This window comes from Boleophthalmus pectinirostris, unplaced genomic scaffold, assembly GCF_026225935.1.
Source record: "Boleophthalmus pectinirostris isolate CB_2022bp ecotype Guang Dong unplaced genomic scaffold, ASM2622593v1 HiC_scaffold_21, whole genome shotgun sequence".
In the NCBI taxonomy this organism is placed as follows: Eukaryota; Metazoa; Chordata; class Actinopteri; order Gobiiformes; family Gobiidae; genus Boleophthalmus; species Boleophthalmus pectinirostris.
The window spans coordinates 22538086-22564611 of record NW_026571175.1 but is presented as its reverse complement, the minus strand read 5'-3'; the positions used below and the strand labels follow the sequence as shown (position 1 = coordinate 22564611).

Here is a 26526-nt window from a genome sequence, read left to right as displayed (position 1 = left end):
TTGCACAGGAGCTTTTAGGGGCAGTAACAAAGAAGAAAAGTTAATAAAAAGAAGAAATTATGGAAAATTATAATAGATTAGTGTAAAATAAACTTCACATGCTGGCTCCACATTATAGTTTGAGAAAGGAGCTAAGGAGTTGATTGGCTTAATAGTGACTGAATCAACAATACAGGGTAAGTAGATGAGATTAAGGATCTAACCTCTCGAAATCCTATTGTTATTAAACAATAAACAGTATGAAAATCCCAAGAGTGGTGAGACAGTACTCATTACATAAAAAATGGAGCAAGAGGAGTTTTCATACTTTATTTTATTAAATCATATTGAAAATGAAGTAATTATTATCTCACCACACTGTTGTAAACTGCAATGAAGGTTAAGTAAGGTAAAATTAGTTTTAAGAAGGTGCATAAGTGACTCCTGTTGTGATCTTCATCTTAAACTTTATCATGTTTATCACATCATGTTCTATTGCTTTGGTGGTTGTGATTTAGATTTTATTGACCTGTGCCAATGTGAAGTGTAATCTAAACAAGACTAAATCATCCAACATTTGCACGTCCACAGGCAGCTCAGTTTATCATGACACTGGCATCACACTGAAGTCCTTAAGAAGGCATAGCAAGTGTTCATCTTGCATCGCAGTTAAAGAGTGAGATCCTGAGCAGTTGAAATGCAAAATCATTTGTAAATATATAAATATATAGATGCAAATATTTCAGATGCACAGTTCATTGGCACATTGCTCTGGCCTGTTCCTCAGATTCTTCGGTCGATCTGTCTGAACTTAAGGACAGAGAGGTCGAGAGGCAGTGGTCCACACCAGTGAGACTTTTGCGACACACGGGGCAGGTATCGTGCTGCGAATAGGGTACAGTTATGTAAAAGTTAAATAAAGGTCAGGGTTAAGCACATACATGAAAAGACAGTGCAGCTTTATGTGTTAGTTTGTATGTTTTACACAGTTATTAAGGCAGGATGTGTGACACGCCATTAAAAGTTTCATGCCCTTTAAACCTGACTCCACTAAGCACACCGCCCCTCCTCACCAGCTTCAGCCACGGCACTATACAGTCACTGTGGAAGTAATGCAGACATGGCAGTTGTCTGACCCATTCACCCAAAGAATACTCCTCCCTGCAGACTGGACACTCTAGTCGGCTGTCTGCAAACACACAATAGAAAAAAGTGCACAAAATTACTTCTTAATTAAATGTTTTCCTAATTATTGCTTGGTTTAGTTGGAGAGTACCTGTTGTAAAATAAACTTCACTAAAATAAAGAAATAGAAATAATAGGCATCTTAACTATGTTTTAATGAAAGTATTTGTCATATGCAGTTTAAAGGTGCACTACTCAACTTTTCTGGTGGGGGGTCTGTTACTTGTCTCCATGGAGATGTTATTGCTTTGCCTGGAATGTTCCATGGTATGACATCAAATATATACATACAGCATTTATTAATTGTGGGGGTTTCTATTACTCAAAAATACAATAATTCCTTTTGTGAATACGGGCGACGCTCCACAGATCTGAATTGTAACCTGCTTGTCTACCTCATACTACACTGTGGAACATTCGAAACAAAGCAATAATATTTTCAAGGAGACAAGCAGATGGCGGAGCCTCCACTAGAAATGTTACACAGTTTGTTCAGCTCTCTATGTGGTGTGTGGTGTGATGCCAACAATATAATAAGTCCATTAAGACTTATTTCAGCCTCCATCACTGGGGGTAGTTAAGATACGTCTGAAGCCACATTAGCCTTGAGGCAGACTGATGCAGACATGGCTGCCATTCTGCTGCTATACACAGCTAAACTGTACTGGCTGATTCTGCTAATTATAGTGAACATCACCTGTATGTTCTTTAGAGATGCAGACTGTTGGAAGAGACGAGATTGAATCCTTGTTTGCTGGAGGTGGTCCTGCGTTATCATAACGTCCTAACAACTACAAGGAACCAATAAATTAAGGTGTCATAAGGTAAAGAAATGAATTGGCAGACAATAAACTTTTCATAATAAATAATACAAACATTGCAAGGACTTACATCTGTAATAACAGCATCTAACCCTCTATGGCCCCAGGCATAGTCTCCTGGGTTAGAATGCAACTGAAGCCCTCTGTATGAGGAAAACAGTTAGGAGGTCAGTAACTGGAGTTATACACAAATCTACAGAAACAGTAGAAGGCATACTAACCTGGTAGATGATGTAGCAGAAGTAGCAGTGTCACTGTTAATGTTGAAAAGACCAGCAAAGAACTGCTGCAGTACTCTTGAAGAAAGAATAAAAAGGCAGATTATTACCATACTTTTTTCTGGTGAAGGATAAATGTATCTATTTCCATGGAGGCAAACAGTAGCCAAGTTACAGGTCACAGCTGTAGATGGGTGACCCCACCTAAAGTAAAAATGCATGTTCTTCAAGATATTTTTGCAGTGATTAAAAAAAAAAAAAAAACTGCAACTGAAAAAAATCTGCTTAATGCCACAAACTAGTGTAGCATATTCCAGCAATATCATCTCCCTGAGAATATAGTAGGTGGCAGACCTCCCACCCAAAAATGTACTTATAGTGCACATTTAAAGTATATAGTAAGTGTAATTTACAGATGGATCAGTCTAGTTCTGAACCACAGTAAACGTGCTGGTTTTACTAAGTTGTAGTTGCGTGCTTTATCACCAGTATGGTGATGGGTTAAGTGTAATTAAGATTAAAGTTATTGATCCCCATAATGAAATTTGTGCTGTACATATAAGCCATCTTTCAATGCTGCTGGGGCAGCTGCCAGACAGTTCTGGACCAGGGGACCCATCTCCAGATCTGGAGAACTTGGTCTGGACTACATTAGCTGGAAGATTTTGTCTATTGTTAATATGAAACTGACCAAAGAAAACTCTACATGACCACTCACTCACCCCTCGTTCTCTGGGCTTTGCTGAGACAGTGATAATGGCAATGATGATAATTGCTCATGGTCAACTAAAGTTTGAGATTCTCTGGGCTCAAGCAGGTCAGAGGTCAGGGAGACGGAGGAGAGAGAGGAGCTGTTGGCGGAGGAGGCCTCGCTGTCATCAAGCTCTGATTCTGAGGATGGGTTAGAGAGCAGGGCTGCACGCTCCATAAACAGCATCTGCCATAACTTTTGGTTCAAATTTTAGTCGAGTCCGGTGGTATAAATAAACATCAAAAAACAAACAGTAAAATAAGTACATCGACAATGACACTTTAGTCACATTCCTAACATACCTCTGGGAACATTGAGTTTGGTTCTGATCTTTCCGAGGATGTATTGTTCTGCAATAAACTTTTCAAAAATACAGATCACATTTCAGTAAAAGTAAAAATACATTACAATGTTCTGATAACACTGACTTGTACCTGGAGTTTTCATCCACTTCTTCGATAAAACCTGAATCGCACTTGGGGCAAACCAAGTCCTGAACAGAAAAACACAGAATGTTTTGTTTGTTTTTTCCTCAATACAGTAATTATTCTAATGGATTATTCTATCACCTTTGGATAAAACAAAACAATGTTCTATAAAGGGTTGCCAATTTGCCACTCTCATGCCTGCTGGTAAAAATTTAAGCATACTAGGCTATTGAAAATATACTGTTGCTAAGGCTTTAAAATGAAGTGGAAGATACTTGGTAAGAGACCCCTAGTGCATTTATATAGTGCCTGTACCCATGCTCTGATACACGTGAGCTGTATGAGCAACCCATGCGTAAAGCTGCTGTCAAACCACCAGACGCACATTACATTGCACAGTGCGCTCCCTTCTGGCCTGTCACGGGAAATGAATAATTCAACAGGTTGCTTAACATCAGAGGGAATATTAGATCATCAGTTAATGGTGGGGAAAAGACGCTTGTTTACGCGCCTCGGGAATGCAACACGGTTTGGTACAAGTTGTGACGGTCAGGCGCGTTAAAGTTACGTCTACCACCCAGACAACTGGCCACACAAGCCAGCAGTGGTGTTTCTAAAAATGGAAACGTGAATCAAATGGCTTTCTCTTACACACCCTCTAATGTAAGAACTTGGTGCATGCTATGGTTATGCACAAAAATGAACAGTTATCATGAAAGCGCCATTTAGCTCTTTAGCAAACTGTCAAATCCAATTGGAGTGACTGGGACATGTTTGCGCTTATATACACAGTGACAGTTCAGTGAGAGTAGACTAGTATCTTTTGTATTTGACACGCTGATTCTGGCCAAACTAAGTAGCCTATTTAACGGGAAATACAAAGTGACTCACCGGGAGATTTGGGGTTGTTTCACTTTTACAAATGTGGCAGAAAAAGCGAAGTGGTGGGACGGCAGCCTCCGCCATCTTCACGGTGAAAAGCGCCCCGGACTGACGTCGGGGTGCTGTCCATAAAAGTCTCCGGCTGCAGTGGTCACACTCGGCCAAGGCGCTTCAAATAGGCTCAAGTAACTGCAGCGCAAAACAGAAAGCGTGCCTTGTCTAATGCGTTAAAGGTGATTTTTCATTGCTCATAACATTAGAGTATTTGCCTTAAATTGTGCTTCAAAAGTGGAAAACATTAGAAACCTTCAGTGTCAAACTTTGCACATCACGGATCTTGTTGCTATGGTTGTTACCTAGCAACAAAGAGATTATCTGACCTTTCCTGACACGTGTAGCATAATGCGCATTATGAATGTAAAATTGCTTCTGAGAGATATGACAGGGAATCATTAGTTTGGGCCTGTTGGCACGCCCTTTTTGGTTTTTCAAGTTTCTCTTTTTTATATAATTTATCATTACTGGGGGGGCAACTGGATAATTAAGTAATAATAATTAAGCATTCCTCCTGCCATAGAAGTAGCCAGTGTAATATATAATGTAGCCCCATAAACTATTTGCTGAAGCAGATTCCACTCTCCAGTAGGGCTGGGTATCATTAAGTTGCCGATACGATACAAACATCGATACATAGGCCATGATACAATATATATCTCGATACAGTGCACTTTTGATTCGATACGATACATTTCAATTCGATTGGATACGGTTAAATAAAAATCATGGGTAAATAATGGCCGTGATACTAAAGTCTTTCATAAACCACTTCTTGTGCAAAGTGAATATGAAACGCGCCCACTTTAATCATCAAAAACAGTGAATATGCCAAATGTGTTGCATAAATGAGCTTCCTTCCTCTAAACAAGCAACAAATCTGTGGCACTGTAACAAAATAATTGCATAAAATATATAAAAAAAATACTCTTGGCGATATATCGATACAGCAGCCCATAAAATCGATACTGTATCATCACATTAAGTGATATATTATGTCAATATTTTGATATTTTTGCACACCCCTATTCTCCACTGTCTTAGCCTGATGGACCTCCTCCTTGGTGCAAACTGCCTGGACAATGCACCAAAAGATGCCCAAGCAAATTTAAATAACAATGAAAAGATGGACAGAGAACCAGTGTTGACACAAGTAAACAAAAAAACTCTCAGTATATGAAATACATGGGGCACACCAATCAAAATTTGGGTCAAAAATACTTCTGCTATGTGTTTATAGTATAAAGCCAAAACAAAAACGCAGTAGCCTACAAGATAAGCATGTCATTACAATTTATTAAAACCAAAATAGTGACTTTTAATAATAACTACACATCAACAAAACAGTGAAATTTTCAACAAAACAGCACATATCACAGTTTAAGAGGATTTGGCAATAAAGGAGAATATGCCACACATTCACTTAGGAAAAGATTAACAAACAAGCTTGTAGCAAACTTGAACTAGCACTGGCATCAAGTGTCAAATGTTAGGTTGGCTTTTTAATATTTACAAGCTTTATATAGAATCTCCAAAAAAAAAAAAAAGAAGAAAAATATTACAAAATTATAAGGTTAGCACTTGATCACTTGGCACACAACTTGTTTATGTCATAACAAAAAAACATATACTTTTTATTATTTCAGCAAGTAGTATTTAAAACCTCCCCTTGAATTTTTGGATTGGCCCTATAGCTACACATCCTGTACATCTCCAGCATTTAAAACCCATTCAAATTTTCACCATTATGACAATAAATAATTATGCTCATTCTTTATATTCAAATGGTAAATCTGTAGTTACAAAATTATGTTTCTAATGGCTAGATCACATAATTATGCATACATATATATATATATTTGTTTAAAAAAAAAAAACACTTAGGGGTGCTCAATATTTCAGAAAATGTAGCAAAAACAAATTCATCCTGTTCCAGTATATTACAATTTCTAATCTGAAATGTGGGATTTTTATTTCATAATGGGCCTAATGGTATAATTAGGTCCCATTCTGAGTTAGTTCGTTTTAAGCAATATTTTTTATTTAACAGATACTGAGTGGTTGAAAAAAAGAATTATCCCATTTAACTAAACTTAATTTGTTAAATTAAGCCAAATATTACATGTTGTTTTGCCATATTTGTAAGTTTCACTCAATAACACCCAGACCCCCACCCTCTGACATTTGGCAAAATACTGTAGCTATTCAAGGGTTACTGCTTCCTGTTAATGTTAGGCAACATTTTGAAGACTTTTGACCATTCTAACAATGGCATATTGTGTTTTGAATTGTTAATCGCTATGACAACAGTGTTAGATTTCCATCGTTCCAACACACAGAAATAACTGCACAACCCATCCTTCACTTTTCCTCCAGTTTCCTCCAATTTCCTCCTCCAGTTTTGCCCCCCTTTTGACACTGTTGTTATAATAAATATAGAGTGAAAGTTCCAATGGCCACTTTTTAAAGCTGTCCTCCTACCGAAATATCAGACCTTCTCGCCATCTATCGGGGTGCGGTGAATGCCCCCTGAGCAGCATTGGTGGCAGCGCTGGCAGCGGCCGTGGCAGCAGCTTGACGGACGGCCTGATTGGACATGACCCCGGTGGCGAATTCAGCCTGGGCCTTCTGAAAACTGGCATCAGTCTGCCGGTACAAGCTGTGGATCTAAATAGAAAAAAAGAAATATGAGACATACAGTCAATCATAGTCCTATTATGTACATTGTGTGGGTGAAACGGATAGCCATAACTCGATAACACGTGGGGCTTTTGTTTTGGATTGAACGTTGACATGAGAGATTAGCAAATACTAGGCCTGTCACGATCATTACAATATTGACTCATCATTCCATAAATTATAAATAGAATATTTTTTTAGGTGAGCATTTATCTTAGGTACATTTTTACTACTAGAACTAGTACTACTGGGAAAGTTTCTTATTTTTCTGCAAGGCTGTAGATGGGGGGGGGGGGGGGGGGGGGGGAATTATTTCCTTTGTGGATCAATAAAGTTTGTCTAAATCCAAGTCTAATTATTACAATTAAATTTGAGCTGACAATGGTAGAGTAACTTTAACTCATTACATATACATCCCAACTACTAGAGTGTTTAATTTATTAATTTATTCATTGCAGTTTATTTTTTAAAGCAATATTGTACATTTAGTATAGTTTTATTATATCAGTGGCATAGATTACTTAGAATATTATCATTTATTCTCTAGATTTTCATGAGCAATGTATCTAATTCCTACCGTGACAGACCTAGGAAAGACAATGCACCAGGAGTAGGCCAGGGCAATATTTCCATAAACAATAAAGACTTTTCATAATTGTCATTTAACACAAAATAGTAAAATTTATTGTAAACTATATGCTTTTACTGACAGGGAATTCAAATTTGATAAAATTCTCAGCTAGAGCCATAAGTATTATCAAAATGAATCCATCACATTAAGCCCATTTTCTCGTGATTCATAATACCTCCCAGCATGCAGTCATTTGCATAATGGTTTGGAGCAGAAGAAGCATGAAGTGTAACATGGCCTTTCAGCTGTATTTTACACTTTCTAATCTCTAGTCATGTGTAAAAATTACATGCGAACTAGCAGAAATCTTATCAAACAGCATTGCTTTATTTTCATTAGACCATGATAGATTGATAGATTTCCTAACAGACTAGAGATTGAGTTTAGAAGCCAGTGAAATTGATGGCCTCTAAGGTCTGACGATATTTTTGGGCCTATATGTGGGGCAGATTTTGATCATTTTCCCCAAATGATCTACTTTGAATTTAGTATAAACTCATCCACGACCTTGTTTTACTACAAATTGGATAAGAGAGCGGTTTTGCAGTATCATCTTTAGACTAACACCTAACTAAAATAGGCCCTTATACTGACCAACTGATATACAGTATATCCTTATATCTATAATATAGTCAGTCTAAAACTACTATACCAGGGCTCACTAAACTTTTTTCTTTGGGGGCCACATTATCGATCCTGACTGTGATGGGGGGCCGGGGTTGAGTAGGCCGTTTAACAGAATTGCATGACCCTGACCCTTATATTCTTTGAAAATTGCCACTTTCCTTTACATGTCAGAAAAACTATACGGTCCTTACAATGAAAAAAACAAAAAATCGGTCATCCACTGTTATTTGAAAACTGTTTGTACTTTAACACGAGCTATTTTGTTGTCCTTAACTGCACTACAGAACCCTGCATGTGCGTTGAATGTCACTGATCTCAAGCTTGTCAGGTGATGAAAATTCGGCGACACATTCAGCGGCAAATGTAAATACGTCGTATAATTATTTAAATATAAATACTTTTTTTTATTGAAAAAAGATGCAGACATGTTATTATTTGCCAAATAATAATTAAAAAAAAAAAACAGGCCATGACAACTTTTGAGAATTGCCTCATAGGGCCAGTTCAAGTGCTGTAGGGCAGAGGGGCTGGAGGGACAGTCAAAAGGGCGTGAAAGACCGGAGTTGGCATACATGCTTTAGTGCCATGACCCCTGTACTACACTATTACAATGCTGCTGTCACTAGTGTTCAGTATTACTCATAACTGCTATTATAACAAGTGTAACGCATAAATAACGATTTACTTTATATCGACACACATCTCAGTTACTTCAGTTTATTAGTTGTTTAGTGTGCACTTCTTACCATAGTACTACTACCTCAAGTTTCACGTTACGCTACTTCCCAGTTCACTCAAATCAATATAAGTCATAAAAGAAGAATGGGCCTACTTCCTATTTCAGGCTCTAATGCCATTTGACCATAGGCACCCATTCTTAGACATATCCTCCGTGTTTTAAAGCATTTTACTTCACAGAATGTAGTGCAACCAGCTAGGAAACATTACTTACCCTCTTTAACAGAATAATTCCCATCACGGCCTGGGCATTGAAGAGGATGGCATTGATAATCATGATCACACCGACTCCTATATTCGCCCTCATACCAACCAAACTCACAATCCAACCACTGAGGAGAAACAAAAAAGTCAGTTTAAACCACTTTGACTCTTTTTTTAATAAACACAATCATACCTGAATCCAGATCCGGGAATCCCAATGGCCTCAATAACAGACATCCCACAATGAGCAAAGAAAACAAAAAAGAAGAAAAAGAAGTTGACTGAACTGTCACTCCTGCACGAAAACAAGCACAGCATTAGTGTTACAATATTTACTTAGGATAATCTGAATTGTTAAGTAGTTTTACTCACCTAAAAGCTTTGTACACAGGTCTGTACCAGCAAACGAAGGAACACGGTGTAAAGAGAAGAGCCCAGAGAATGGCGAGGCCGAAGCCAACTCCAGTGTCCGAACTCACGCAAAACGCAGCAAGAGACGAAACCAGGTTCAGCAGAAGATTAACTGTGCAAACTGACAAAAAAAAAAAAAAGGTAATCGTAATTTAAAATTGACTGGGGGGTACCATTCATTGATACAGGAACAAAGTATCAGTATTTGGCACTACTGTAGTTTCTTCCTTACAGGGTGTTCTGAAGATTTTATCATTTTGTTTTAATTTGGTGGGATTATAACTATTGTAAATATAAATGATAGTTTTACACAAATCAAGAAGCAATCTGCATAGAAAAGCTAAAAAATATGTTGAAAATTACAGGAAGTGGAGAGTTCTGAACACACTGATGATATCATATTTGTGAGAATTCTCTCCAAAACTTTGTCACAATTAATACTTAAATATTTTTTTTCTTAAAACATTATTTCAACAAAATAAATGCATTTTCTTATATCTGTATTTGTCATAATAATAATTTCTGTGCACATTAGAGGAGTTTTTCCAGGTAAAAATTATGGAATTCCCTAGTGTGATATCACAATTTCCAACCAGAAAGTAAAATTTTAAACTAAAAAACTGAGGAAACGAAAGTGAATGTTTTTGCTGTGTTTTTGTAAAATGAGTCATGGTCAAACCTAACATAGGCACTTTAATGGCATTAATGATTAATTTAAGACAAAAAGAATAAAATTTGGATTGCCCTAACCCATTTTAACTTCCCATTTGTCTATAGACACTTAACAGCTAAAAAAGTCTGCCAAATAAAATTGAATACAAGATTCACATCAGTTTCACATTCAATTTATACATGTCAGGTGTCAAGTCATGAGGAACTTTAATACAGTCAAAAAGCAGCCAATTCTGTCATCACAGGTTAAATAAGGCTTTAAATTAATGAAATTTAAAAACTCTCTACACTTTACGATTGTCCAGAACGATTTCACAACAGAAGAGTTTTTGGATTCTGGAAATAGCTCTCAGTGGAGTGTCAAGTCTTGAATAAATATTACACATTTCAGCTCAGCAAAACCTCTCACTTTGACAGTTTGATTTTAAAACTTTTATTTCTAACAGTGGCGAATTGTTCTTAAAGGTGGATTGTGTAACTTTTCTGATGGAGGGCCCGTCACCTGCTTGTGTCTATGGATATGTCATTGCTCTGCCTGGAATGTTCCTAAGTATGGCAATAAACAGCTCTAACTTATATTTATTCAAATACAACTCAAAAATACCTAGAAAAACAGGCATTCTGACTGTGAGCGGGGTTGCCTCTCCACAAATCTGACCTGTGACTTTGTCTGGTTTGGCGTCTATGAAGAGACCAAAACCAGACCAAGTCACCAAACCCTGTGAAACATTCCAAGAACATCTTCACGGAGAAAAGCATTTGACAGAACCTCAACCGGAAAAGTTACACAGTGCACCTTTAATTCCCAGAAGCTGTCCAAGTCGTTTTCTTTGTGACTCAATAAAGTTTGTCCAAGTTAAGCACTGGAAACATGTACACGTTTGGGTCTTCCTCTCCTTGAACTGCCCTGATACAGATCCACTGACCCTACCTGACCAGTCCTCCTGTTAAACTGCATTGAGACTTTTGACTGAGACACAAAGACAACTGAGAAGCGCAGTGTAAATGTTGCTTTAAATTTCCCAGGGGATTAATTAAGTATCTCTCTCTCAATTGTAGAGAATAATCACAATAAAACAATAGTAACAGTAGCACAGTTGAATGGCCTACTGTCACAGATTAGCACAAGTTGTCCTCATAGCACTCCCTCACATCTCCAGCTCCATCCAAATAAAACCTCTTTATTGTTTGCTCACTCCTTTGTGTATCTTTTGTCCAGCCAACATGTGTGCATGCGTCATCCAAGTTTCATTTGTACCCTTCATGTTCGATACCATCATTTGATTATATCCAGCTTATGTTATATAATATAAAATTTCTATTGACTGTAGAATTCCTGTGTGTGTCTTCTGTTGACCTATTTCTAGTATGTGTTTGCGATGTACGGTATATCACGTGTTCTAGTGAGCAAAACAATGTGATCATTAAAAGGTTCTGTATTAAGCAAAACTGACTCTTGTGAGCTGTAAGCCATGTTACCCCATCAAAAACACACCTAAATATGCAGGATTTGTGTGTTATACATGTGTGAATGAAACAAAATACAGCTCTGGGTTTTTGATGAGGAAAGAACATTTTAACAGAGATCAGATAGTACAGTAATATGGGCCCTTCAATCAAGGACAATAAATTCCTTCTGCACTGACTTGGCCTACCATAACTTTATTCATTTATGGGTGTCTACTATGACCGGAATACTGGAGAACATTTAACCACTATCATAGAAACAGGATCAAGATACTCACAAATCCAGAAGTAGTACATGATGGTGACAATGCGTTGAAATCGCTGGCTAATCTCAACATTGATGTCCATGTAAAAGCAGGGTCCCACAGGGCAAAAGGAGGGAAGAGGAGGCCAGTTCTTCTGTCGGTCTGAGAAAACACAAATTCTTAATTGCTATATTATGTATCATATTTCTTGAGACTGTTTTTGCAGCAGTAGATACAATGTTTAGTTGAACTTTGAATTTTGAATTTTGCCCCTTTTAATGGCAGTGTTGGAATTTAACAAATTTAGGTATCTGTATTTTGTTTTTTAAGTAGATTTTAAAAATGGATATTTTACTTTTCCTTCACTATATTTGAGAGAAGGTATCTGTACTTTCTACTCCATTATATTTTATAACTGGACTGAAAAATAAAAGTATTTTTTATTATTGTTTGAGACCTGCTGAAAAGGAGGAGTTCATTTTTAAGAGGAGTTTATTTTTAACACGTTCATAGTTTGAGCAAAGATAAATGTACAAATAATAACTGCTACAAAATTAAAATAATTAATTCAATTGCTTCTGATGAACAAAATTCAACTAATCAAAATCAGTTTTATTAGATCTAAAAAATCTGCACAAAATACTTCTTTCATGTCATGCTTCTACTTGAATATTTTTTCACTCTGGTATCTGTACTTTTACTTAGGTAACAAAATTGAGTACTTCTTCTACCACTGCTTACCGGCTCCAGGTCCGAGACTGTGAGCCTGAAGTTCCCGTTCCCTCCTCTCCAGTTCTTTGGCCTTTTTCTCCAGCTCTTCCTGTTTCTTCAGAAGCTCTGCCGTTGTTGCATTTACAGCGGTCTGAAAAGACAATGACTCAGGGGGTTTAGTAACATAATTTATTCAACTTTTTTCTTATAGGCTTGTTAGCAGTGGTGGAAAGTAAGTAAAGTACTACATAGCTACATTTTATCTTAGAGTTCAGTAGAGATTGGCAATTCCAGGGCTAAAATCTTCCAAATGATTCTAGTGGAGGTGTATGGAGTTTGAAAGCACAGTGTGCTCCTTCCTGTATTACCAAATGACATCACAAGGTGGAACGGAGTGTTAATAACAATCAATAGTTTCCTAATACCTGGTTGTTGTAGGAGCCATAGTTGCGGGGAGGCTCGGTGGGTGTGGTCCTCGCTGGGGGAGTTGTAGTGGGAACAGGTTGGGGGGCAGCGGGCGGAGTGGCTTCATACGGAGGTGGAGGCTGAACACAGGGACAATAATTTTAGTCTATACACTGTTTTTAAGTTTAGGTTTTTAGGTAAATGGAAGGATGGTGACATTATTACTAGAGAGGCAGCCTCGCTCACAGTCCGAATGCCTGTTTTTCCAGGCATTTTTGAGCTATAAAACCACCTGTAATTGAACAAATGCAAGGTAGAGCTTCTCTGGTTTCTAAATTAGCAGTATGAGCCATGAAGAAAGTACATTGTCATCTCTGATTATTACATCATAAACAGTACTTTGAACACTGAGAAAAGCAAATACAGCACAAGGAAGTAACCCAGTCTAAGAGTCTGTATGCAAACAATTTGGTTTATGATGATGGTCATCTTAAATTAGTGAAGCATATTTTTGTAGAGGAAAGAGAAATGTAAGGTTATATGTTAAAATAGGTAAAAGGTAAAATAATCACATCTCTTTGCATTCAGTGACAACTCACATGATGTTAACACATGCAGAATAACTGGTTTCACACAGCAGGAAATGTTCTAGCTGCTTTGTTGTGATACAGGCGTTTAATCTTGATTTGTCTATGTGATCTGCATCCAACATCTGACAATGCCTTCCTTTGTGTTTAGTGTACATCAGTACAATATTGTAGCATTTGATTTGAAAGGTCTTATAATACACAAAACTGCCTCCTGTGAGCTTAAATCGTGTTATAATGCTGATACCTACTCAAAAACATATCTGGGGTTGTGTTTTGTTTCATTCACACATGTATGAGTAATAATTTATTATTAATCTGTCTTTATATCCAAAGCTCAAAATGCTCTGTTTGTTTTTGCAATGTCATGAAATGGTAGTTTTCAAGTTAACAGCTCCTTTTACCTTTAGTTCAGGAGAGACTGACAATTCCAGAGCTGAAATTATCCAGGTGATTCTAGTGAAGATGTATGGAGTTTAAAAACAAAGTGCACTTCCTGAATTATACAAGTGTTTTCTGTTTGAGAGAAGAACTCACCTTAAATATGCAGGATTGTGTGTTAAACGTGTGAATGAAACAAAACACAAATCCAGGTATGTTTGTGATGAGGAAACAACATTATAACATAGATCAGAAAACAAGTAATAAGTAAAAAAATATGTGTTTTACGGTTACCCCGGGAGTCCCATTATCAAAAGGGTTGTACAGGTCCAGTGTGGCATATCCGGTGCTGCTGCTATGCTGGACCACTGCAGGGTCCTAAAAATAAAACAAAATGATGTTATTGTCTGATTTACAGTCAGCTAAATATCAAAGAAACAATAATTGATTTCAGATAGCTACAAGTGGGCGAGAAAAGGCCTAACTCGTCACATGAGCCACAGCATGCCAGCCATTATAAGCGTGATCATACCGCTAAATCGCATTATACACACATTTACAGTAGCCTATATTACCTGGAAAGGGTTGTCTTCCATCGGCTTTATTTGTCTTGATATTTAATTAAATAGGTTTAGTTGTGTTTAAAAGAGTCGTCACGGGTTGCTGATCGTGCTAAAGTTGGCAAAAGGGTAAACAGCTGGCTCCTGTCTTGCTTGCTTCTCAAATGCGGCGTTGGTTTCTGTCCAAAACGTAAAGCGGAGCGACGCGTCAACTAAGCTACGTTTAAGGCAATTTCAAGGTGTTTTCAAGGCATCTACAGAGCTAAATGTTTCGCTGCTAGCTATGACAGTTCGCAGACTAGGCTCTAGGAACGTAATGTTACCGCATTAAGAAATATCGCTGCTGTTTTCTACCACAGAAAAGAGAACAGGAAGTAAGAGCGAAACCACGCGGTCATGTGACAGCTGCAGCACATGAGGCACAGAGAGGCGTGGTCCCGTTTCGCTAAGTAATGGTCTGTGAGGTCATTATGTTGTGTCACACATTAAATATAAGCTTTGGTCCTAAATCTGGTCAAATTTGATTTTATTTTTCAATGTTGTTTTATGTAAGAAACTCTTTAAATGTACAATAATATGGTGTGTAGGGCAGAGTGCGTAGATGTCTACACTTATCAGTCCCAGTTTTGAGCCCTGTGTGCCTTGTCCCAGCAGATTTATCCAAAACCACTGATTTGTCTCAGTTTTATACAAGAGGTATCCCAGGTGTCCCTATTTTTGGCCAATCTGACCCTGCCAACAGTAAAAAGAGGCATCAGTTGTCTTTAGATAAAATGTAGAAAAGTTGCTTAAAAATGATCAAATCACAAAGAAAATGTGACTATACTGACTCACATTTTAATAATATAAGCCATGAATGGGTCAAGTGCATAACAGTTTTCCTTAATTATGCACTCGTTTGACAATTTTATTATTACCAACCACCTGAAACCAGGGATGTCCCAGTATTTTATTTAGAAAATCTGGTCACCCTAACTAAATAGTCAAGTTAAAGAACTCGAAATCTATCAAGAATTTTGAACAGCAAAGCTTCTTCTGTGCTATGTTATTCTTTATGTAAGAAACTAGACTACTGTAAAACAACTTGTTCTGTTCAATAACGGTAGTAATCTTATTTTACAGCAGGTGTCGCCCTTGTGTCATCAAGCTGGCTCCATTGTTTATCCTATCTCAGTGAAGTGAAACATGTTATTGAGGCCTTCCCATAATAAATGTGCTCTCAGAGGCTCTATATTTCACAGTCACATAAATATATTCTTTCGTTTACCCATTTATACTGTATATCACTTAGTAAAGAGTGTCATGTGTTCACCAGCTTTTCTCCATGACATTGAACTCTATCTTGTATTCAGTGACAGGTGTTTTTATTACTTCAAAAATAAACAGGATTCGTACAGTGGTAATGTAATAATGTCTCCAGGCCAGTTGAGCTCCAAAGGTTAAATATAATACACCTTTAAAATAAATTATATTTAATAGTTCCAGCCTGATGTCCTTCAGTGATATGGTGTATATTTATGTAACTTTTCTGGTTGCACATTGTCCCTGGAATCACATGGGGTCACATGGATGAAAGCAGTCACCTGATTACACTACAAACAGGGTCAGGGTGTCTGACACAGGAGCTGCAAAGTCTCTCAGTCTCACAAACAAGCCCAGCCCCTGTCAACACCTATTAATGTTATTAACTCCCAGTTTGAAGACCACAGGGAATATGGAATATCCTATGTGGTGAGAAATAAACAAGGAAGGTTAATACTCATTAAGGACTTTATAATAAAACTGTATTTCAGACACCATACTTTTCTCCCATGTGTTTCACTTATCTTGAATGAGTTTAGATTATACTTTTCCCACATGTGAGAAAGTCTACAAAGTGACAAGTTTCATGTTGACAATACATAAATAGTCATACGCACAGCAATGTAACTATAAACAATATTAAATTATTTTAACATGTGTATTTTTTGCTTGTTCAGTTATTATTTTATTGTTCCATCCTTTGTAAATACCAGATTCTTTGCATTATTTTATGTTTTAATTACATTCACTTCAGATATTACACCCAAACAATTACTCTTACTTGAGTACTAGTTTCACTTATATTTTTTACTCTTGCTTGAGTAATTTCTGAGGCACTTACTTTTTAGAATTATTATTATGATTATTATAGTATTATTTTACCAAACAAGAGACAGAATATGCAAATGGTGTCCTATTGTGATGGCGGTGGATGAAGTAGTCAGTTTTGTTACTTAAGTAAAAGTACAGATACAGAGGCAAAAAGTTACTCAAGTAAAAGTAAAAGTATCAAATGAAACAAATGAAAAAAGTAAAAGTATTAAAGTACATGTTAAATGTAAGGATATCAAAAAAAAAAAAAAATATATATATATATATATATATATATATATGCAGATTTTAGTCAAAAGTGTCAATCTAATTTTTTAATTTTCTCATGAATTTTGTGTATTTATTTTTGTTTTGTGAAATCCAAAATCTGAACTCAAGCTTTACTCAAGATATTAACACAAATATCATAAAAAATAACCCCTAAGATCATATGAGAGGTAGTTTTACTTTTCAGTCCATGTAGTTGAGCAGAATGTACGGATACATGTAAATGTAGTGAAGTAAAAGTAAAAAGTACCCTTTAAAATTCAGATATCTAAAAATTTTACTTAAATGTCCTATATTACACAAATTGACTCTTTAAGCCACATTAAAATGTTGATACCTCATCAGAAATACACCAGGAGCCGTGCTTTGTTTCATTCATACAGTTTTGAGTAATACTTTATTATTACTCTGTCTACATCTCCAAAACTCAAAATGCTCTGTCAGGTAGCGGTAGTTTTCAAGTCAATAGCTACATTTTACTTTAAGTTCAGTAGAGATCGGAAATTCCAGAGATGAAATTACCCAAATGATTCTAGTGAAGGTGTATGGAGTAAACACAGTGGAGCATGTATTACAACATGACATCACAAGGTGGAACAGGATGTTTTCTGTTAGAGAAAAAAACTCAGTCTAAATATGCAGGGTGTGTGTGTTAAACATGTGTGAATGAAACAAAGTACAACTCCAGGTATGTTTTTAATAAGGAAACAACATTATAACAGATCAGAAAATAGTGAAATATGGGCTCTTTAAGAACAATACTTTACTTCTTGTTGTTTGTGAACAGTGGTGGAAGATAACAAAGTACAAGCAAAAAGGATTGCTGGTTCAAACCTCTCACCCAAGCTCATAGTGGAATTTATTATGTCTCTTCAAACACTGCCAAATCCTAGTGACCGGACTATACATTTTTTGCCATTATAACACAGAGATAAAATAAGATAAAGTCAGCTATTCTGAACCTCACCGTAAGCCATCTTGGATTTCCAACCGACCCAGACCTAAATTTGTGTTATGTAAGCCTAGATTTTTACAATATAGGATTTTCCAAACTTGGTTGTAAAATTAATTGAAAACAGACTTTAGTTCACAGCTGGGTCGTCGTGTTGCCCTATATACATTCAACATAGCATTTATGGTACAGTAACAAGATTAAATAAATTTTATGCCATATTGTGGAATATTATTAGCCAAACTGGCGCCAACTAGTGCCTCCGCTCAATTTAATTTCTCTCCAGTGACTAGGTCAGGAATCAGAATACATTAGATGGTTTGCAAGAACCGTGGAAGTTGTAGATCAGGCACCGGCCAATCAGTGAAGAGCTGTGAAGCCATGACGTCAAACTGGAGCACCTGTCTGTGTCCCTTTTGTGTTACAGCACAACAGTAAACAAAGCGATGGCTGTAGACGAAGACAGACATTCTGTGTTGGCAACGATTCCCAAGATCGAGGATTTAAAGCCGGACCAAATAGAATGTTTGGTGAATTTTATCAAGGGAAAAGACGTTGTTGCCCTTCTTCCTATGGGATTTGGCGCATTACATATGTCACGACCAAATAGCAGCAATTGGTTAAATGTAAAAAGCAGGATAAGGCCCTTTTCCTGGCCATGTCCTGGTCAAGTTTGGAAATGCAAGCCTGCTCAGAGTAAGGACACAAGTTTTTCAGTCCAATGAACACAACCAAAATGACTAAAAGTTTCTACTACTTTTATTATGGCTTCAGGATTATCCATGACAATATTTCAAAGCAATGTAAAGAGTGACCATCAAAGCTGCAATGTGTAACTTTTCTGTTGGATGGTCTGTCAAATGCTTTTCTCCGTGGAGATGTAATCACTACATTTGGAATGTTTCACAGTCTGGCATTAAACCTTTCTATCTTCATGGAGACCAAACCAGACCAAGTCACAATTCAGATCTAGAGAGGCAACCATGCTCACAGCCAGAATGTATCTATGTATTTTTGAGCTGTAAAACCATCTGTAATTGAATAAATGTAAGGTAGAGGTGTTTAATGTCACACTGTGGAACATTCCAGGCAGAGCAATACCATAAAAGTAAAAAAAAAAAAAAATGCATAGCACACTCAGATGGCCGATGTTCAATAGCTTTTTAAAATGATTTCAGATTACCCTTCTTGCCTTGGACCACAGCATACCAGCAATGCCACTACCATAGAGACAAGCAGGTGACAGACTCCCAGCTAAAAAGTTACGTATTGAACCTTTAAAATAAAAATAATTCCTTAATTCCATCTTCATTTACCCACATCACTTTAATAATTTCTTTCTATGTTTATGCATGTCAGCTGATTCCATGATTCAACATTTCCTGCGATGTGATTGGTCCAAAAGACTCTTAAATCAAAACTTGGGGCTCGAAGCCCTATAAAAACCGCAGCATTCCTCCTGGTCCAACAGAGCAACATGAAGCCCAATGACATCACCGTCCCAGGAATGAGTTGGCACAGAGCGCGCTGTGGAAAGTGGATGCTAACAAGGAGGGACAATTTAGCCAGTTCCTATGAGCCGCCAATAAGTCAACGAGTTCATTCAGACGGATAGACCAGAAGATTATGGACAGTGTGGAAGCAGAAGAAATGGGCGGTGGTTTGTGGGACATGAAGAAGTAAAAGTCATGAAGTTCTGAACTTAAAGGTGCATTGTGTAACTTTTCTGGAGGGTCCAGTCTGCCACTTGCTTTTCTTTATGGAGATGTTATTGCTTTGTCTGGAATGTTGCACAGTACAACATCATGGAGACCAAATCAGGCCAAGTTACTGGTCAGATCTGTGGAATGACAACCCCACTTACAACAAACGGGCTGTAACTGAATAAATGTAAGGTAGATCATACTGTGGAACATTCCAAGCAGAGTAATAACATCTCCATAGAAACAAGAAGGTAATAGACTGATAACAGAAAAGTTACACAGTGCACCTTTAAGTACAAGTTCTAGGTATCTGTACTTTACTTAAGCACATTTTACAGTGAATACTTTTTAATTTTACTTCACTCACTTTTAGAGCATGTATCTGTACTTTCTACTCCACTACATTTTTGAACAGGACTGAAAAGCAAAGGTATTTTTATTAGAGTTTGAGACCTTCTGAAAAGGCTTAGGGTTTATGGTTGTAATTTGAAAATGAAAACAGCTAGGAACTATCAATTCATTTGTTTCTGTTGAACAAAATTCAGCGCAAATCTTTATAAAACACTACATTTGAATCTTTATTAGATGCCAAACTCTCCATGAAATACTTTTATTTTTCACTTTTCATTTTTTAAACTGGTACTTAAATAAGTTTATGTCAGTTTTTCATGCCATGACATGTAATTTTACTGCAGTATTTCTTAGTTCTGCTATCTGTACAGTTAAAATTGAACATGCATTGGGCAGAATATAGTAAAAACAGCATAATTACATTCAGAAATCTTGGTTTTAAGTAACTGATTTAGACAGCTGACAAAAGATAGAGGGGCAGAAAGTGAAATACACAGGCCTATTTAAATCATATTACTGTAAATATGAATGCATTTTTTGAATAACCAAATACATTCATTAAACTGATAGACCTAAGAAAGAGAAAGTAAGAAAGTAGCAGAAGTCGCTGGTCAGGCAAAAGAAAGTACAGTCACTCAGTTGGTCTGGACCTAATTAAGCTAAATCAATTAGTGAAGTTTTTTTTTTCTTTTAACAAATAAATTAACTGCCAAAGTGATGTAACTTTAACCACAAACCACTTGAATACAAGACAATCATTGAAATTATTGTGGTATTTACAGCAAGCAATAAGATAAACCTACATTGGGACCTTTGAAACAATTAAAATTAATTCCACATGGTACTGTTTTGTTTCGAGGTTGGAGGAAGCCCACGGCTCTTGTTGTGAATAAACTGTGAGTGCTTGAGAGGCAAATAAATTTCTGGAAAAAAACGTCTTGAACCTGAGCTGAACTGAGCTCTTCAGGAAGTGGCTATAAAGGGAGAAGGTGAAGGGCCATTTTTCACTGAAGTGGGGACAGGACGAGAGCTGGAGAGCTACTCAGAACACTCCAAAGTACCAGAGCTGGAGTGGATTTAAAGTGGTCACCTAAATTATCACTTGAATGAAAGAGCTTGAAAGTTCCATTTACTGAAAGTACTAAAAGCTATCTCTCTAGGACTCCACTGAATCCTTTTGTGTATGTTTTTGAATTTGGACTTTTTTAAATGCCAGATGCCCTTTTTGACCACACTATTTTAAATTGGCAAGAGACAGGACAACATCTGCTGCTACTACAAATAATTATGGGTCTCCTGTTCATCAGTGCTACAGCAGTTTAAAAAATGTGCTTTGAGTTGTTAATCGCTATGGCAACTCAACCCCTCTGCTGCAAACCATGGTCTTGGAATCATTTGTAAATGGTTTTATATGATGCTTTGTGATTTGACTGTTTTGTATTGATTGTGCAGCTGCTCCCTTGGCCAGGTCTCTTGTGAAAAAGAGGTTATGAATCTCAATGGAACCTCCTGGTTACATAAATGTAAAATAAAATTTAAAATATAAACACAGTGGACCAATTTATGAGGACAGTAAAGTACCTTAACTTTTGTCATTCTGAAACCAGTGAATTTCTTAAACTACTGTCTGCTCCTACAATCTGCTAATACTATTACTTCATAAATGTCTGTACTTTCACTTAACTACAGATTATCACCCTATCATGCCATCAAATTTACAGAATATAAAATACATAAAAGTGCATGATTCCAAGGCTACTGTACAGATGTACCAGAAGCAGTGGCAGAAGAAATACTCAGTTTTATTACTTAAGTAAAAGTACAGATACTGAAGCAAAAAAATATGTAAAAGTGTTAAAGTACATGTATAAAAATGTACTTAAAGAATAAAAAGTAAAAGTATTTTGCACAGATTTTGAGACCTATTAAAGCTTCAAATGTAGGGAGTTTGATAAATATTTCTGTTGTGTTTTGTTGAATAGACTAAGCTGTTTTTCTTTTTTGTATATTTTTATTTGCTCTACCTACAGATGTGTTAAAAATAAAGCCATCAGCCTTTTCAACAGGTCTCAGCCACTAATCAAAATAGTTTAACATTTCAGTCCTCTTCAAACATGTAATGGAGTAGAAAGTACAGATACCTGCTCTCAGAAAAAGTATCCTTTGTGTGTATAATAAGTACAGTACTTGGACTGTACGATTTGGTTAGTGCTTATTATAAAATTCTTAAGTAGATAAATGATTAGGCTACTTTGAGTTGTAGTGGGGTTGATGGTGAAAATTGCTTTACTTTTGATCTTCCATGTTTTCATTTTAAGCCAAATTACAGTGATAGCTCCAGCCAACACTACAAGGGCGTGAGACGTTTTATTTCACTCAGTCAGTCCATCTGGAAAAGACCCTTCAATCACGATGAATTCCAACTCTCCACTCCCAATTTCCCCCTCAACATTTGCCAAAAATGTCTCTCCGAAGTTTGAAATTAGACTAATTGAGCTCATATTGTGGTGGGCTGTGACGCAGGCGAGCTCAGCGTGGACACAATGGAGCGAAGGGTGTGGAATAACCCGGAGAATATGGAGATGTAAAGTGATACATAATCACGGCAACAGGGGAATGGGCTGAACAACAGGACAGAATATAAACTCAAGTCATTACTATATGCAAGAAGTTGATACTTAAAGGTGCACTGGGTAACTTTTCTGACTCCATGAAGACGTTATTGCTTTGCCTGGCATGTTCCACAGTATGACATTAACCATATCTATTTCCATGGTAACAGGCAAGTAACGCCACCAGGCCAAGTTACAGATCAGATTTGTGGAGATGATGTTACCCTGCTTTAAGTATGAATACATGTTTTTCATTGAACTTATGAGCAATAAAATCTGTAATTGTGTAAGATTTAAGTTTAATTTCACACTACAGAACATTCCAGGCAAAGAAATATCATCTCCATGGAGATGTTAGCGATTTGCATATTATTTTATTGATCTAGGTGTTTTTATTACTCAAAAATATCTTGTAAAACATGCATTCTTACTCTGAGCAGGGTAAAATCATCTCCACAAATCTGATCTGTAACTTGGCCTGATAGGGTCATCTGTTAGTCTTCATGGAAATTGGTATGTTTAATGCCATACAGTGGGACATTCCAGAGACAAGCAGGTAGCGGACTCTCCACCAGAAAAATCACATTTACCTTACTGCTTGTCTCCATTTTAGCACTATGCTTGGAATGTTTTGTAATATGGCATTAAACCTTTCTGTCTCCATGGAGGAAAGTTGATGGCACCACCACTAGGCCATGTGTGGAGAGATGACAGTAAAAATGTACATTTTTAAGGTACTAAAATTAGTAATATAATCACCTATAACTGAGAAACTGCAAGATGGCTATGTTTAAAGTCTGTGGACCATTCCAAGCAAAGCACTAAAATCTCCATGGAGATAAGCACAAAAGTTACACCGTGCACCTTTATGTCTAAGCGGAAATTGCTACGTCAGATATTGAACCAGGTTTTAGGTTAAGCTTATAGTGGTGACTAAGGTTAGAATCAATTTTAAGAAAATAAATTTAAGTCAATGTATGGAAATCCAATAAGTATATACTGTATGTGCTTAAGGCCTATTTACTAAAAGAATTAACTGATCACGTAATACATTTTGCATATACACAATGAAAGGGAAATAAACTTTAGACACACACCACACTTGACCCACATTATTATAAAAAAAAACAGTTTATTAACAACTATATAAAAGGAATGTAAAGGACATTAACAACAGTGTAATAAGTAAGACTCAAATTAACCAAGACAAAAGTATCATTGTCTGTAGTCAGTGCAAAGTTCAAAGTAGATCTGGAGCAGGTTTCACTGAAGTATCTTGGACCAGTCTATTTCGTACATACATTGTTTTGGCATCTGGCTCTCGATGTTCATGCCGCTGGTTGACAGGAAATTAACTAGTGAGAGGCAATGGACTTGAATACACCAATACACCAAACACAGGCAATGCACCAGAGTACATCAATTTACAATAAACAATAACCAAATATAAATCACTAATTACTGAGGTATGCCCACTGTATACAAATGTACTTTTATACTAAATAAAATGGTCACAGCAATTCCGGCTATCTTATCTAGCAGTGTTTTGTCATTGAAAAACTACAGTGAGTAATAATAACACGAATGGATAAAGAGTAACAATAATCATTTTTAAATCATTCTAATCAATTTAAAGATGGTGGTTGAGGTTCAAGCATCGCACAAAAATAAAATATAAAAGTTAATGTTCAGATGTAATGTGCACAAACCACTGATTAAAAGATTTCTGATTTCAACATTATCTTATAGTTTTGTATTGTATTACTTTGCAGAAGTACAACATTCCGTGGGGGTGTGAAGATAATTAAATCATCAGGTTTGTTGTTTTTTATTAACTTTTTTAGATATTTGTGAATGTAATCAATAAGGAAAACTGGCTCCTGCCCTCCAAGAGTCAGTTTTCCCTACTTATTACATTGTATTTAGTCTAAATATACAAAATGCACAAATGTTGAACTTGATCATTGCTATTATAGACTAGACCCAAGAACTCACTGCATTCCAAGGGTCATTCCACCGAAATTCACCCCCCAAAAATTACAATTTGAACCCTCACATTGTCCAATTGCAAAGAAAATTTGTGTATGGGTAAGTCATGGCCAAAAATCTCAAATTTTAGCATGATTGGAGTAACCATTTCCGAGATACCCCAATTTCATTTTTTCACTTTTTTTGTGTGGTCACTGAATTTCAAATTGCATTTACTTAACAACTACTGGTCCAATATCAAAAATGGATATTTGGCACATCTAAAGATGGGGGTAAGTCAACATCTAGGTAAATTTGTGTGAAAATAAAAAGAAAACCCCTTCAGATTTTTTATACATTGAAATAGATGTATAGGGCTAACTTTTTTCTATTGGTGTCATTGAGGTCGGGTGTGTCCCTTATTGTCAATTTCAAGGTCAAAATATAGGTCAGATTTGAATTCTTTATGATTTCTCCTTTCCATAGATACCTTGGTTTTTGATATCGGACCAGTAATTGCTGAGTAAACCCAATTTGAAATTCAGCGACCACACAAAAAATGAAATGCGATATCTTGGAAACAGTGACCCGATCAAACTAAAATTTGAAATTTTGGCTTTTCTGGCTATGATTTACCTATATACCAAGTTTCATAAAAATCTGACAAAGTAGGGTTTAACTCATTGGGTGAATTGAGGTGGACTGACCCATAACTATATTAATTTTAGCTGACCCCCATCTTTATGCTGTCACCTGAAACCCATCAACTCCTGATCTTCCTTCATAGACTGGTCTGAGACTCTTCTGACCTGAACACAGGGCTGGTCGATGGGAGACTGAAGAGGAAAAGAGTAAATGTGAAGTATTGTATGAACGGCGCTTTGTAATTTCCTTCATTCGCGCTCATAAACTCTGGTGCAGACCACATCCCCTGCAGTCATCGTCTGAAAGGAACCAAAAACAAAACCTCAACTTTTGAACCGTAACAGGAAATGCACTGGTCCAGGACACAGAGGTGGGCAGCAATAAACTTGTGTTGCCTTTGGTTTAGTCTGTTTTGATTATAAAAGTTTACCATGCCATAGTTTTTAAAGGTCCTTTCTTTATTTCTTTGTTACAACACTATTACCTCATAAATGGAGCATAAATGGAGTTGTGTTTTATTAAAATTCATATGTTTGAATAATCCTTTGTTATTAGTCTGTCTACATCTCCAATGATCTAAATGCTCTGTTCCACCTTGTGATGTGATGAAGTGATAGTTTTCAAGTTAGCATCTGCCTTTTGCTTTACTTCAGTAGAGATTGGACAATTCCAGGGCTGAAATTATCCAAATGATTGCAGTGAAAGTGTATGGAGTTTAAAAACACAGAAGAGCTCTATCAGTATCACCACATGAAATCACAAGGTGGTTAGAGAGTTAGAGAGAAGAGCTCAGCCTAAAGATGCAGGGTTTGTGTGTCAAACTTGAGTGAATGAAATAAAACACAATGCCAGGTATGTTTTAAGATGAGAAAACAGCATTATAACAGATGAGAAAAAAGAGTAATATGGGCCTTTAATATCTATCTGCATACACCTGTTTTCTAATCTTCCCACCTCTTCACATCAACTCTGTATTCATAATTACCAAAATGAGTTCCCCATCATTGGTCAGCTCTCTGGTCCAGGAGGTCTTGGGTCCGTCTCCCTTCTGTAAAGTCTGTTCACAGCTGATTTTCTGATCCGTTTCCCACTTTGGAAAACTCTGCAGGAATCCATTACAGAAACAAGTCAGTCGACCCGGGGTCACAACATTCCTACAGCTCATTGTCAAAAGCTGTGCCCATCATTGAGCACATAAAAGTGCACCCAGGCCTGCTTCTTGGGATCTATTGTGTAAAAAAGGCTGGGTGTATTGTGTT

The 26526-nt window shown here is 36.8% G+C and overlaps 2 protein-coding genes and 1 long non-coding RNA gene across 4 annotated transcripts; all 3 read right to left on the bottom strand.

Annotated features, from left to right (window-relative positions):
• Window positions 1–295: 295 nt before the first annotated feature.
• Window positions 296–5449, bottom strand: rnf115b (ring finger protein 115b). 2 transcript variants are annotated; one of them, XM_020932705.2, is made up of 9 exons: window positions 4274–5449; window positions 3389–3447; window positions 3257–3314; window positions 2926–3149; window positions 2207–2281; window positions 2056–2128; window positions 1862–1955; window positions 1053–1168; window positions 296–863 (listed from the first exon to the last, which is right to left on the bottom strand). In XM_020932705.2, exons 1-9 carry the CDS (start codon window positions 4346–4348, stop codon window positions 735–737), a joined length of 903 nt encoding a protein of 300 aa, XP_020788364.2. In that variant the 5' UTR covers window positions 4349–5449; the 3' UTR covers window positions 296–734. The 2 variants fall into 2 exon arrangements, with proteins under 2 accessions (XP_020788364.2, XP_055013175.1); XM_055157200.1 differs by lacking the exon at window positions 4274–5449 and adding an exon at window positions 3524–4263.
• A 145-nt stretch (window positions 5450–5594) lies between these two features.
• On the bottom strand, window positions 5595–15008 carry scamp3 (secretory carrier membrane protein 3). The gene is made up of 9 exons (XM_055157199.1): window positions 14652–15008; window positions 14371–14454; window positions 13129–13248; window positions 12734–12854; window positions 12026–12154; window positions 9570–9729; window positions 9391–9492; window positions 9208–9325; window positions 5595–6985 (listed from the first exon to the last, which is right to left on the bottom strand). Exons 1-9 carry the CDS (start codon window positions 14670–14672, stop codon window positions 6824–6826), a joined length of 1017 nt encoding a protein of 338 aa, XP_055013174.1. The 5' UTR covers window positions 14673–15008; the 3' UTR covers window positions 5595–6823.
• Window positions 15009–23766: 8758 nt separating this feature from the next.
• On the bottom strand, window positions 23767–26368 carry LOC129410102 (uncharacterized). The gene is made up of 2 exons (XR_008632730.1): window positions 26253–26368; window positions 23767–25566 (listed from the first exon to the last, which is right to left on the bottom strand). It is a non-coding gene; the product is annotated as an uncharacterized LOC129410102 (long non-coding RNA).
• Window positions 26369–26526: the final 158 nt, after the last annotated feature.